At 39.8% G+C, this 13,487-nt stretch overlaps 2 protein-coding genes across 2 annotated transcripts in view; both read right to left on the bottom strand.

The window, feature by feature from the left end:
* agxta (alanine--glyoxylate and serine--pyruvate aminotransferase a) overlaps positions 1 to 1,261 on the bottom strand; it is an 8,372-nt gene extending 7,111 nt beyond the window's left edge. Inside the window, exon 1 of the mRNA XM_017425161.3 lies at positions 1,003 to 1,261. Within this exon, the coding sequence (XP_017280650.1) occupies positions 1,003 to 1,161 (159 nt within the window). The 5' untranslated portion in view covers positions 1,162 to 1,261. The remainder of the gene's footprint in view (positions 1 to 1,002) is intronic.
* A 1,883-nt stretch (positions 1,262 to 3,144) lies between these two features.
* On the bottom strand, positions 3,145 to 12,580 carry zgc:103559. The gene is made up of 11 exons (XM_017425166.3): positions 12,346 to 12,580; positions 12,063 to 12,214; positions 9,013 to 9,127; positions 8,771 to 8,917; positions 6,794 to 6,839; positions 6,298 to 6,391; positions 6,002 to 6,188; positions 4,911 to 5,049; positions 3,622 to 3,794; positions 3,501 to 3,533; positions 3,145 to 3,413 (listed from the first exon to the last, which is right to left on the bottom strand). The coding sequence occupies exons 1-11, from the start codon at positions 12,490 to 12,492 to the stop codon at positions 3,243 to 3,245; spliced, it is 1,404 nt and encodes a 467-aa protein (XP_017280655.1). The 5' UTR covers positions 12,493 to 12,580; the 3' UTR covers positions 3,145 to 3,242.
* Between the last annotated feature and the right edge of the window lie 907 nt (positions 12,581 to 13,487).

A 13,487-nucleotide genomic window follows, 5' to 3' on the forward strand; every position in this document is an offset into this window, starting at 1 on the left:
GGGGTTGTCTACTGCCCATCCGGGCTACGATTCTATCTCTCAGGTCAGTGGCTGTTTTGTTCAGCTTAGATGGTTCGTTCATTGGGGCTGCATACCCAACCTCTGGGTGGGGAGTTGGAGTCAATTCCCCTCTAACCTGGCATCCTGGCTCCTCCCCCTTGCCATAGCATTTGTGTTGCACCTCGTCAATCTCAAGTTGTGATAGTAGTTGCCGTTTGTGGATATTGGAACACTGAGCTACTAGTTGTTTGGCAGTCAGTGTTGACTGGGGATGTCGAAGTAGTATGTATATATATATATATATATATATATATATATATATAGTATAAGTCATCCAAAGTAGAGACAGAGGAACAAAATAAAAATGATTTTTTGAGCAAATCTCACGAACAAAAAAGGTTGAAAAAAAACAAAAGTTTGGCACTGACTGATATCATTTCTCAGTTCTGTTACAGCTATAATTACAAAGTTAGTACACCCTGTATTGATTCTAAGGTTTTACTTATTACAATACCTCTTCAAACTGCAAAAGAAGCCCAGGTCACCGTACATCTAACACCATGCTTGACAGCTGTTGTAAGGTGACCGTGTTGATATCAAACTATTTTGTTACGGTCACATATTTCCACTTTTCTCTTTCTCCCTCTCAGTTTAGTTTTCCATTTTCCACTTCTTGGAAAATGCCAACTATTGGAAATATTTTTCTCTTGTCAATGATTTTTACACTTTAAAATAATGGACTACAGATATGCTTTAAAATGGCTTTCACTGATTTAAATTCTTGCACTGATAATTCCCATGAAAGCAGTAAGTGACTTATTTTTCCACACATTGTGTCTGCATTTTAGCAGTTTTTGCTAAATAAATCTTGACATGTAATATTTTACGTATTTTGTGTTTTACAATTTTCAAAAAGACCAGTTGATTTCGTTTTCTTCTCTTAATTCTCTAAATTATTTTAACATTTTAACCATGACTGTTAGACTTTTTCCACAGACCTACCTCAAATATTTCTGGGTGCATGTGTCCAATGACAGGCTGAGCTCCAGCGTCCAAGATGCGAGGAGGAACATTGGAAGGTCCTGGTCCAAACATGTGACGGTGTGGGACAAGCAGATGTTTTCTGAGGCATTCTGGAGGTCGTATAGAGACAGAGGACATGTTCTTTACAACGTGACGAACAAAGAAAAATGACAAAGAGACGAGGATGGAGGGCGACTTAATGCCTCAGCCAGGCACACCCCTCTGTCTGACCACACCCCTCTGTCTGAGGTCCTCAGTTGATGTCCCAACATGTTTTATTTGTCATCTTCTATCAATACTTGTTGCTCTGTGTGCGCAGTGAGCTCAGATATGATAAGGCGTCACAGACCATGTCCTCAAAAGTTAATTATTAAAGAGTTACTTCCTACAGTATCAAAATTAACTGTGAATTTGCTGAACTCTTCATATAACAAGAAGACTTTCTTGCTTGTAGCTGTATGTATTTTTACTTATTCTAGCATACACTAACAAGATATTAGTGTTAGAAGGAGACACACAGAAGGGACCAACACTCAGCAAAGGTTAAAGAAGAAAACACTTAACTTGTACAGAATAAAGTTTTTTTGAAGGCCATTTATACATATATATTAATGTTTTCTTTTTACCTTTTATTGCCTGTTATTGAATCATTTTCTTCTGCCTTAGTTTGAACATTTAGCTTGTTATTTAACCCTAAAACTACCTGCAGGCTGTACTATTAGCTTCTGAAAGTTTTAATGGTTTTAAAATCAAAAGAGATATAAATTAGACTGCAAGGTATTTAGAAACTAAAGAAATAGCATTTTCTGCAAAAATGCAATGTTGAGTTGGGATGTTAAGTGCTGAATGATTTTGTTGAAATTTGCTGAATAAACTAAAACTGTTTTTAAAGTTAAAACAAGCAGAAAGGTAACCTTTTAGCTGATTAATATATTTTCCTGCTTGCAGTTATGAGTTAAATTCATATATCTGAATCATTCTTAAAAAACAGCTGAAAAATTTGAGTTTAAGTATCTCGGGTTCTTGTTTATGAGTGAGGGAATACTTCAGCAGTATTGCCTACTCTAACTGTATCGGTCCGTTGTGGTGAAAAGGGGGCAGAGTTGTATGGCAAAACTCTTTTGACCAGTCGGTCTACTTTCCTACCCTCAACTATAGTCATGAACTTTGGGTAGTGAGCAAAAGAACGAGATCCCATGTACAGGTGGTCAAAATGAGTTTTCGCCACAGGGTAGCTAGGATCTCCCTTAGAGATAGGGTGAGAAGTTCAGTTATCTGGGAGAAACTTGGAGTAGAGTCACTGCTCCTCCACATCTAGAGGAGCTAGTTGAGAGTTGAGGTGTTTCAGGCATCTGGTAAGAATGTCCCCAGGACCTCTCCCTACGGAGGCGTTCCGGGCATATCCAACTGGGAGGAGACCCAGGATATGCTAGAGAGACTATGTCTCTCAGCTAGATTGGGAATGCCTTGGAATCCTCCCGGAAGAGCTGGAAGAGGTAGCTGTGGAGCAGGGGTCTCCAATCCTGGTCCTCGAGTGCCACTATCCTGCATGTGTTACTTGTTTTCCTGCTCCAACACCTGATTAAGTGGTTAAATTACCTCTTCATGTTCTGCAGAAGCCTGTTAATCCCCCATTGATTCAAATCAGATGTGATGGAGCAGACAAACAAGTAAAACATGCAGGATAGTGGTCCTCAAGGACCAGGATTGGAGACCACTGCTGTGGAGAGAGATGTCTGGGCCTCTCTGCTCAAGCTGCTGCCCTACAACAGCAGATAATGGATGGATGGATTAATTGTGCATTTTCCTTTGGTACCTCTCAAAGTCTTCTTGTCAAAACAGGTTTTAATTCGTGACACCATTACAATCATCTTATCTTCGCCTACAGGCCATCTAGCAATTACAACACACACATATTTGGTTCCATATACTTGTTACACATTTAAACCCAAGTCATTTTTTAAATATATTTTTTAAAAACCATTGCTCTATTAAGTTTAGTCAACTACTTTGTTATAAGATAAGTACCTGTTCGAAACACGGCATAGAAATTGGAACTAAATTGTACTTAATGCTTAATTCTGGTGCCTACATGCATTGTAGATTTGTAGTATTGCATGACATATGTCTTGCGATGATCTGTCTGAATGCTGCTTCAACATTCACACAATTTCATTCATTAAATGTCCCACACATCTCAGATTTGACAAGTTTTATTGTCACAGTTTGTTTTCATGCTTAACGTTTGGACTGGTCATGTCCCTCTGACCAATAAGCAGATGCTTCCCCAGGGGTTCGGGGCAGAAACTGCCATCTCTGTACACCAGCCGTCCCCTCAGGATAGTTGCACGCACCACTCCTTGAAGTGTGAAGCCGAGGTAAGGAGTCAGCTGAAAACACACCAGCCAGGCAATTACACAAACATCTGTGCATTATTGATTTCACAACTTCAAAGGATTTTTGATGATGCCATTTACCTTGTTTTTATGGTGTATACTTGCTTCTTCAATCTGGAAATTACAGGGGAAAAAAAGTTGAAATACTACTGATGCAGGTTTTGACAACTGAAAAAAAAAATTGTTTCTGTCTTACACGAACCTCAAACTCTCTCTCTGGGTCCCATATGACCATGTCGGCATCAAAGCCAGGGGCCAGACTGCCCTTCTGGTTGCCCAGACTGCTCAGCTGTGCTGTTTTTCTGCTGAGGAGCCTGGCCACATCAGCCAGCTGAAAACCTCTCCTACTGGCTGAACTCCAGAACAGAGGTAAGCCTGAAAAATGGTGAGAGAAGTAAACAAGAGCTCAGCTGAGATGATACCAATCAAGGGCTTGTTTTTATTTTTTAACTTTAGCTTTGCAATAATTCTTTCCACTGGGATGATATTTAACCACTCTAAATAGTCCTCCCAGTGCCAGACTTTGACCATTCTCCAACTGTGGCAAGACTGTAAATGATTGTTTTAAGCTTGACATTCAGTTGTTCCAACCCATGTGAAATTTACTCACCGTAAACATTTATCAAAAAGGTTTAATGAGAGAAGAATGTTAGAATATTTTGTTGTGACAAAAAGTGAATACATCCACTGTCTAGTTTTATTTATCTGGAGATGTTTTGAAAACAATCATTGGAAAGTCCTAAAATTTTGTCCATCCATCTTCATATGAACAACAGCACAATACACACCGAGTCATCATTTACCGAAAGCTTGAATGAATTTGAATGAATAGGAAATGCTTGAAATTCTTCCAAAATTGAACTCTATTTGCAGTATTTCACAAACCACTTGACCACCAGAGCTAACCTTTAAAAGGCTAAATTTGGCTGTGGACAATGCCTTGTCCAAGCATTTAAACTGATAACTTGTGACATAGTAATATCAAACTGCATAGGTGGACACATCATGGGTCAAGGGCAATGCCTACTGATTTCCTGCCCGTTGCCAAAAGGTGGCAGGCAGTATTAAAGGTTTGTTATCAAGATAGCTCATGAACTGATCAGGTAATAATCATTGGATGTACATCTACAACTGTTTAACTTTTGGGGTCAAACCCAGTTGAAGATGGCCACCATAGCCAGCTGACCTGAAAAACACAAAAATGGCTACAACTCAGTCAATTTTACAGACATTGACCTAAAATTTGAAGTCAATATAATTTTAGATGACCACCACAGTTAATCTATATTAACATAAAAAGGACAAATTCAGATAGGTGTATGGATATTAAGCTAAAATCTTATGTGGTAAAAGCTGAGAGTCATTTACCACACTGATTCGGAGCAGGTTGGTTTGTAGTTTGACGAGCAGTGGGAGTATAACATGCAGTCAAGTCAAAATTGATTAGTAATGACAGCTCTTCATAGAACAAGATGTATTATGAGACGGTACCAAACTGTAATGATGAAATCCCTCCCCAGGCCTGCGTGAAGTCCCCACTGTCTAGTTTTTTAAGATCAGGGGTGCAGGGGGAGTGGTCAGACACCACCATGTCAATCTGTCCAGCTTTCAGTGCAGACCATAATTGCTCCTACAGAAACAGGGAAAATAATCAACAGGCAATTAGCAAAGAAATTCAACAAGTGTTCACTTGTATTATCAAGAGTGAAAATAGTGAAGTTTGCATCTACAACCACAATTCCACAAAAGTTGGAGCTTTAGGATTACAAGACAACAGCAGTGACCACCGAGCTACCACAGCCTCCCTTAATGGAACATAGTAAACATGCCAAATGTTGAAACTAAAAAAACTGTAAGGTGATTTTTTTTTTAGTCCTCTGTACTAAAAAAAAGAGGGACCAACCAGCCTATTTAAAAGTCTGCTTCTCTAATGGTATCGGAGTGCATTAGTGCCTCTGGCATGGGCGGCTTACACATCTGGAAAGACTTAAAAGTATTCACAGGTTTTAGAACAACATATGCTGCCATCTAAATGACATCTTTTTCAGAGAAGGCCTTGTTTGTTTCAGCAAGACAACATTAAACCATAAACTGCATCATTCCAGCAGCATGGCTTCAAAACAGAAGAGTCCAGGAGCTGAACTGACCTGCCTGCAGTCCTGACCTCTCATCAAAAGAAAACATTTGATGCATCCTGAAACAGAAAAGCCAGCAAAGACCCAGGACTGTTGAACAGCTATAATCCTCCATCAGACAAGAATGGGACAACATTCCCCTCCAAAAACACCCTCAGTTCCTAGAGATTTACATGTTAAAACAAGAGGGGATGCTTCACAGTGAGAAACATGGCCCTAACCCAAGTTTTTGGAGATGTGTTGCTGCCATCATTTTAAAATGACCCTTTTCCCACCTACACTGTACAATTCCTTAGTTTAAACATTTGATATGTTTACCATGTTCCATTGTAAATAAAATCTAGGTTTATGAGATTTCCAAATCATTGTGTTCTGTTTTTATTTACATTTTACACAACGTCCCAATTTTTTCAGAATTGGAGTTGTACACTATATTGCTCTGTTCACCTGGTTCTCAGAGTCTCGAATGGGGGGGCAGCATTTGAATTGTGTGGCCCCTGCTGGTATTTTTTCTGCACACAGGCTGAGGTAATGATGGGTAGTCTCCACTGTCAACGGGGCTCCGGCTTGTCGAGCTTCCTGAATCAGTTTCAGTGGCTTTGCAGAGGACAAGTGAACAATATGGCACCGCACCCTGGTGCACAGGAATATTAGTCTTACTGCAACAAATACAACTAAATCTTAAATGGCAAAATGATTGCTACTGGTACTATGGGATGTAACAACTTTACTAATCTTCTCACCGGTACTGCAAACAGAGTTCTGTGACTGTGCGAATAGCCTCCATCTCCATGATATCTGGCCTGGACTGCAGAAAGGTTGAGTACTTGCAAGGGTCTGTTGTAAATGAAGGAGAGACAAAAGCTTGTTAAAAGTCCAACAAAACTAAACTCTCTTCTCGGTTTCATGACTTTTATATAAAATGTTTACTGTACACCTGTAATTATGTTATCCCTACTGTCTTTATCAACCTTGAGTTAAAAACATTAATTCAATGTTGCAGTTCTTTTAACCCTCAAATTTAAGCAAAGACACTCAAGAATTAATGGTTTAAAAAAAGAAGAAGAAGAAAAAAATGTCTCTTTTTTTGAATGAGAATAGTTTTCCAAAAGATTTTTGGGACTGAACCCAATGCCATCAGTCACAACTGTGGTGCATTTTGGCCAAAACAAATAATCTCTTTAATTCAAGTTTCTAAACCTAATATATTATTAAAAAGCAACAGTGTAAAACCGTTACCACCAGTCTCCTCTGCTGTTGGCTGAACATCCTTCTCTGCATGAAACTACAGGAGACAAAACAAAAAGGACTTCAGTTTTTAGCAATAGATATTTCATAATCAAGTGACTGAGTGATCTCATTTAGGACTCCAGTTTAGCTGAACAATGATTCCTAACACTGAATTTGTCAGTTATCATATATTTTTTTTATTTTTTTGCAAGGATCAGCCAAGGATCAGACAATGAAAATGGTTCGACTGATGGAGATGAGTTAGCATCGGGCATTGACAACCATATACCTGGGGTACAAGACCAGAATCTGACCGTGAAGTATTTCAAACAACCGAGATGCTTCAAGCAGGTGACCAAGAAGAGGTTAAGCACAGGCTAGGACTAAAAACAAGGTTTGTGGACAAACTGAACAAACATGAACATATTAATAGAAGAACTTGTGACCAAGATTTGCCTCAAACTGTCAGGTTTTGTTTTGACGGTGTTTCTTTTTGTGTCTCCACAAAAAGGCAGGTGGACGATGACGCTTCACCTGTCTGTATCGCCGAGGGGGTCGAGGTCAACGCCTCTCACCAGGCCGTTCTAGTGCCACCTCCAGGGTTATCAGGCCCCCTAGGACGTCCACCTCCAGGGTTAACAGGCTTCTCCGAATGTCTGCCCCAAGGGTTTTTGGAGCCCTCGGGGTTCCCTGTTTCTGTGTCCCCTAGAGGATCTTTGATTTCTTAGTTTTTTGTTTGTTGTGTTCCCCTGGCCTTTTGCCTGGTCGGTTTTTTGTTGGTTTTGTGCCCTCCATCCTTTGTTTTCGTTTTTTCCCCCCACCACCCTCCTGTGCTAGGTTTTTGTTTTGTTTTGTTTTTGGGACGTCATGTGCCATCCCTTGAGAGGGGGGTTATGTCAGGTTTTGTTTGGACGGTGTTTCTTTTTGTATTTAGTGTTTTGTTTCTGGTTTCTTTTGGTTTTGGTTTATTGTCTTTATTATTTTCCTGTTTGTTGCCTTTTTGTCATCATCCACTTGTCCTCAGTCAGCACTTGTTTACCTGCCATGCCCATCTCCACCTGCCTGCAATTGTTATCACTCACCTGTGCCCACTTCCCATATTTATCCTCTGTCTTTAAAACCCTCCACTTACTCGCTGGTTCATTGTTGCTGTTTGCCTCTAGTCTACCATTGTTCTCCTTGCCTTGCCTTGCCTTGCCTTTTTGTATTGTTTAGGATTTTTGCTGTTTTGTTTCGCTGCCCTGTCAGCTTTTTGTTTTCGTTATATATTAAGGCCTAGTATTCTTTGACAGAATGCACATCGCCCACTATCTTTTATGCCAGAGTTTTAGACTAAGATCATTTTTGGTTGAGAAATGATGAAGATCTTGCTTGATTTGTTGGCACTTGCAGTATGTACTGAGTCTCAGATACTACCACATCAAATTTGAGCTCAATATAAGTGACTGAGTTGTAGTCATTTTTGTGTTGGCAAAAGTTAACTAGCTGTGGCGCCATCTTGAGTTGGATTGACTCCAAAAGTTATTTGTTTGTAGATGTACATCCATTGATTGCTTGCTGACAGTTTTCCTTAAATCTGTTCAGTGGTTCCTGAGATAATTTGCTAACAGACAGACAGGGTTGGCTCCAAATGTTGATGTCAAAGTTGTAGCACTCAAAGCATATGCTGGAGATGGTGCTCAGATACTACAACACTAAATTTTACCTCAATTTCTGGAAAATTGACCCAGTCATAGCCATTTTTGCATTTGCTAGTGTTGCTCAGTTCTAGCGGTCATCTTGAAATGAGTTGACTCCAAATGTTATTCATTTATAGAGATATATCTTTTGATTATTTTCTGAAAGGTTCATTAAAATACTTCCAGTGGTTCATGAAAAATGTAGCTAACTGACAGACAATAAAAATTATAGTTGTCCTGGTCATTTGAGTTGTTAAAAGTCACTCGGTCACTTGAGGGTTAATACTGGGAAAGGTGAATAATTTACCAGCATGACGCTTCCTGTGCCCCGTAGCTGCTTCATGGCTGTGTGGAGATCAAAGTCAGCCACATGTGGAAACTCGTCAACACCGCTATGAATGAGGAAACACTTGAAGCCAGCCACTCCGGCCTGGATCATGGGCTGAAGTTCACGCTGGAAGAAGGCATGGAATGTGTGCTTGGTCAACTTCTAGTGCAAAAAAAAATCCCTACAGTAATGTTAATTTGATTAAAGGTGGCCCGCTGTACCTGATTTCCAGGAACCACACCTCCCCAGAAACCTACATCCACAAAACACTTCCCCGTGGCTTCCTTCAGCTTCTCATGGAAATTTTTCAGCGTTGTGGTTGGAGGGATGCTGTTCCTGAAGAAGATGGTTCCAATGAAGTTGGGGCATTGTGTAAAACATAAATAAAAACAGAATATGATGATTTGCAAATCCTTTTCAACCTATTGAATACACTACAAAGACAAGATATTTAATGTTCAAATAGATAAGCTTTATTGTTTATTTGCAAATATTCACTCATTTTGAACTTAATGCCTGCAACACGTTCCAAAAAAGCTGGGAGAGGGGCAACAAAAGACTGGGAAAGTTAAGGAATGCTAAAAAAACACCCATTTGGAGCATTCCACAGGTGAACAGGTTCATTGGAAACAGGTGAGTGTCATGATTGGGTATAAAGGGAGCATCCCCAAAAGGCTCCGTTGTTCACAAGCAAGGACGGGGACAATTGTGAACAATTGTGTGAGCAAATAGTCCAACAGTTTAAGAACAACGTCTCCCGACATAAAAATTCAAAAAAGGTTGAAAAGCAAAAACAACTGGACTTCTATTCTGTAGTTGAAGACGTTTCACTTCTCATCCGAGGAGCTTTCTCAATTCAGAAATAGAGAGTTGAGCTTTTAAAGTTGAGATGTGATGTAAGCTGGATAGCTTGCAAATTGTTCTCACTCTCCTACCAATGGAGGCTCGTTAGAATCCTTGTTTGTCTGACTCACTGATGGTACATACAATTGCAAGGAATTTAGGGATTTCATCATCTACAGTCCATGATATCATTGAAAGATTCAGAGAATCTGGACAAATCTCTGCAAGTGTCAGGACCGGTGGAGAAGGAGGCGAACCCAGAGTGCAAACTCATCAAAGAAAAAAACCCCAAAATTTTATTCTTAAATAAACAAACAGAAACAAAAGGCTGACGTGGCAGCAAACATCCAAAATATAACAAAACAAAAAGACAAAGCGTGGCAAGGCAAGGGAACCAGACAACAAGAGACGAGAGACAAGAGACATACCAGAGACAATGAACCAATGGGGAAGTGGAGAGAGTGACCAGGTTTTAAAGCTGAGGATGATTATGGGAAGTGGGCACAAGTGAGTGATTACAATTAGCAACTGGTGAAGATGGGTGTGGTGGGAAAACAAGAGATAAACAGAGGAGAAGTGAATGATGACAGAACACAAAAGGCAGAAACAATACAAAGACAAAACATGAAAACAATAACCCGAAATGCAAAAAAAAACCCAACAAAACTCAAATCCTGACAGCAAGAAGTGACAACCCCGAAAACCAGCACTGAATGCTCATGACCTTCAACCTCTCAGGCAGCACTGCATTAAAAATCGACATCATTCTGTAACAGGTATTTCCACATGGGCTCAGGAACACTGGAAAATCATTGTCGGTGAACACAGTTCATCACTACATCTACAAGTGCAAGTTCAAAAGCTATCATCTCTGATGGTATAGGGTTGTATTAGTGCCCATAGTATGGGTAACATGAACATCTGTGAAGTCACCATTAATGCTGAAAGGTACATACAGGTTTTGGAGCAACATTTGCTGGCATCCAAGCAACATTGTTTTCAAGGATGTCCCTGCTTATTTCAGCAAGACAATGCCACGCCACATTCTGCATGTGTTACAACAACATGACCTGCCTGCAGTCCAGACCTGTCTCCCATTGAACATGTGTGGTGCATTATGAAGCGCAAAATACGACAATGGAGACCGCAGACTGTTGAGTAACTGGAGTTGTACATTAAGCAAGAATGGGAAAGAATTCCACCTACAAAGCTTCAACAATTAGTGTCCTCAGTTCCCAAACACTTATGAGTGTTGTTAAAAGGAAAGGTGATGTAACACAGTGGTAGACATGCCCCTGTTCCAGCTTTTTTGGATTGTGTTGCAGGCATCAAAATGAAAATGAGTGAATATCTGCAAAAAAAACAATAAGGCACAATAATTATCTTGTCTTTCTAGTGTATTCAATTGAATAAAGGTTGTAAAGGATTTGCAAATCATCATATTCTGCTTTTATTTATGTTTTACACAACACCAACTTCATTGGAATTTGGGTTGTACGAGAGTAAAAACAATCAGGTTGATTGTTTTAAGATTACAGTAGCTGTTTGCTACTGCCCATTACATTGAATGACGACTCCCACTAGGATATCAACAATCAGACATCCTGTGAGTGGTCTTTGCAGGGTCTTGGTGAGGTCTTCAGATGTGTATTAGGAATGCAATGGGTTTCCCATCATGTGTGATAGAGAGTGACAGATCTAACATTTGCATTATTGGGAGGTTTTCTTAAAGGTAATTAATTTACCATTAATTACCTTTAAGTAATCCATTTACTCATGGATTCCCCCTTTTTTTTTAAGAGTCTGACGCTATGTTGTCCAAAATGTATCTTGCTCCTTTTGTGGGCGATATCAACTCAAAATATGCGCCTGACTGTTGCAGAATTTGTACTTAGTAAGAATTGTTCATTGTTAATCTTATGTGGTCAGTGACTTCAGCGTGACTGTGGATGTGGTGTTAATGAAACTGAAATTAGCCCCTTATAATGTCTTCTCGTAACTATTGATCAATGCTCTTTTTTTTAGCAAGGTTTCTTGAAAAAGCGATTTATGGGCAATTGACATTATTTTTAAATGACAGTGTTTTAAGAGCTCCTAGTTTGACTTTAATGCACTTCACAGAAAAAAAACACCCATTTTTTTAAAGTGACCGCCTGATGAGTGCAGATGGATGAAATTTTGCAATCTCTTTCAGATTGAAGTCCTGCATTTGATATTGTCAAACACAATCTTTTTTTTTTTTTTTATCAAGTTCTGCTCAGGTTTTTTGTCTCTCTGATAGAAAAGACTTTCAGACTTTGTAAAAGCCATTTTTTGCAACTTTGAAAATGTTGTGGTCTTTGCACCTTTATTTACTTTTATTTCTCAACCTGTTTGCTCAGCAGATCATGGGCAGCGACTGATTGATTTTCTAGGGGTGAAAACTTACAGGGGCATGTCCACGATGGTTGTCACTCCACCTGCAGCAGCTGCTCTGGTGGCTGTGCAGAAACCCTCCCATGAGGTGCGTCCTGGCTCGTTCACATGGACGTGACAATCCACAATACCTGGCATCACCACGCTGTTGCCCACATCAAGCACCTGCAGTCACAGCAAGCTTTCAGGATGACTCCATCCATCCTCCAATGCAAAACTAAATTCTCTAAATTCTTACTTCAATGCACCTGCTCTTCTGCCATCACAGAAGCTCAGAGCAGTGACAGCCTGCTTACCTCAAAGCCAGCCTCCTCAGTAAAGTTGCGTGAAGAGAGTATTTGGTGTATTTTTCCATCTTTTATCACAACGACAGCAGGAGTCACTTCATCCCCAACCAGTACTCGATTACTCTTAACAGCATTAATGTGTGATCCGAGCTTCATGACTGTTTTTTTTACTAAGCATTAACAGGTACAATAAACTCTCTGCTCTCTGCTATTCGATATAATCTTATTCAGCCCAGTGGCTGGAAACTGAGGCACCACCCCCTACTGACCTGGTTTGTTGACTTTTTTAAGCAGCAAATTAACATGCAGTATTCAGATCCAGTCATGAACAGCAGGGTCAAAGTACTGCATGTCTAGTGCTACTGTGCAACAGGGAAAGGTTGTAGGAGTTGTAAGCAAAAGCAGTGGGAATAACAAGACAATGAACAAAATATACAGTACATAGTTCAATTGTTTGTGTTGCAAGATGCTTATCTAGTGTTTATTGCAGTATTTATACATATGCTTCTTCAACACTTAGTCAGGCTTGTGCATGATCTTTGGATTCAGTTTTTTTTTTTTTTACAATGTTGATCTGTAAAGAATCAGTTTGGAAAAAAGACAAAAAAAGACAATATGAGTTGCTCAAGTCTTCCTAGAAATCTGCAGGTAAAAAGTTGTCAGGATTCGGTTTTGTATGTTTCTTTTTGTATTTAGTGTTTTGCTTCTCGTCTTTGTTTGGGTTTGTTGTCTCTTGTGTTGTTTTCATGTGGTCTTGTTCTCTGTGTCTGTCAGTATTCACCTCTCCTCTGTCTGTCACTAGTGTACTTGTCATGCCCATCTCCACCTGCTCCTGGTTTCATAATCATCTCACCTGTGCCCACTTTTCCTAATTACCTCCTGTGTTTAAAATCTGGTCATTTCCTCTACTCACTGCTGGTTCATTGTCATGTTCTCATTTAATGCTCTGTCCGGTGGTCCTCCCGTCTTGTCTCAGGTTTGCTCGTGTCTCGTTCCTGGATTTTGTTATGTTTAGTTTGCTGCCATGTCAGCCTTTGTTTTGAGTTTATTGTAAATGAATTAGTTTGCTTTTAGTTTTTACAATGAGTCTGCGCTCTGGGTTTGCCTCCTTTTCCACCCACCATGACAAAAAGTTATGTTCTGAATGTCTA

This window comes from Kryptolebias marmoratus, linkage group LG24 (genome assembly GCF_001649575.2).
Source record: "Kryptolebias marmoratus isolate JLee-2015 linkage group LG24, ASM164957v2, whole genome shotgun sequence".
Classification (NCBI taxonomy): domain Eukaryota; kingdom Metazoa; phylum Chordata; class Actinopteri; order Cyprinodontiformes; family Rivulidae; genus Kryptolebias; species Kryptolebias marmoratus.

Coding starts and splice junctions, on each gene's coding strand:
- zgc:103559 (XM_017425166.3), bottom strand. CDS start 12,492: ATGAAGCTCGGATCACACATTAATGCTGTTAAGAGTAATCGAGTACTG. Junction 6,840..8,770: donor GCACAGGAAGCGTCATGCTG/GTAAATTATTCA, acceptor TGTCTCCTGTAG/TTTCATGCAGAGAAGGATGT. Junction 6,392..6,793: donor AACAGCAGAGGAGACTGGTG/GTAACGGTTTTA, acceptor CATTTACAACAG/ACCCTTGCAAGTACTCAACC.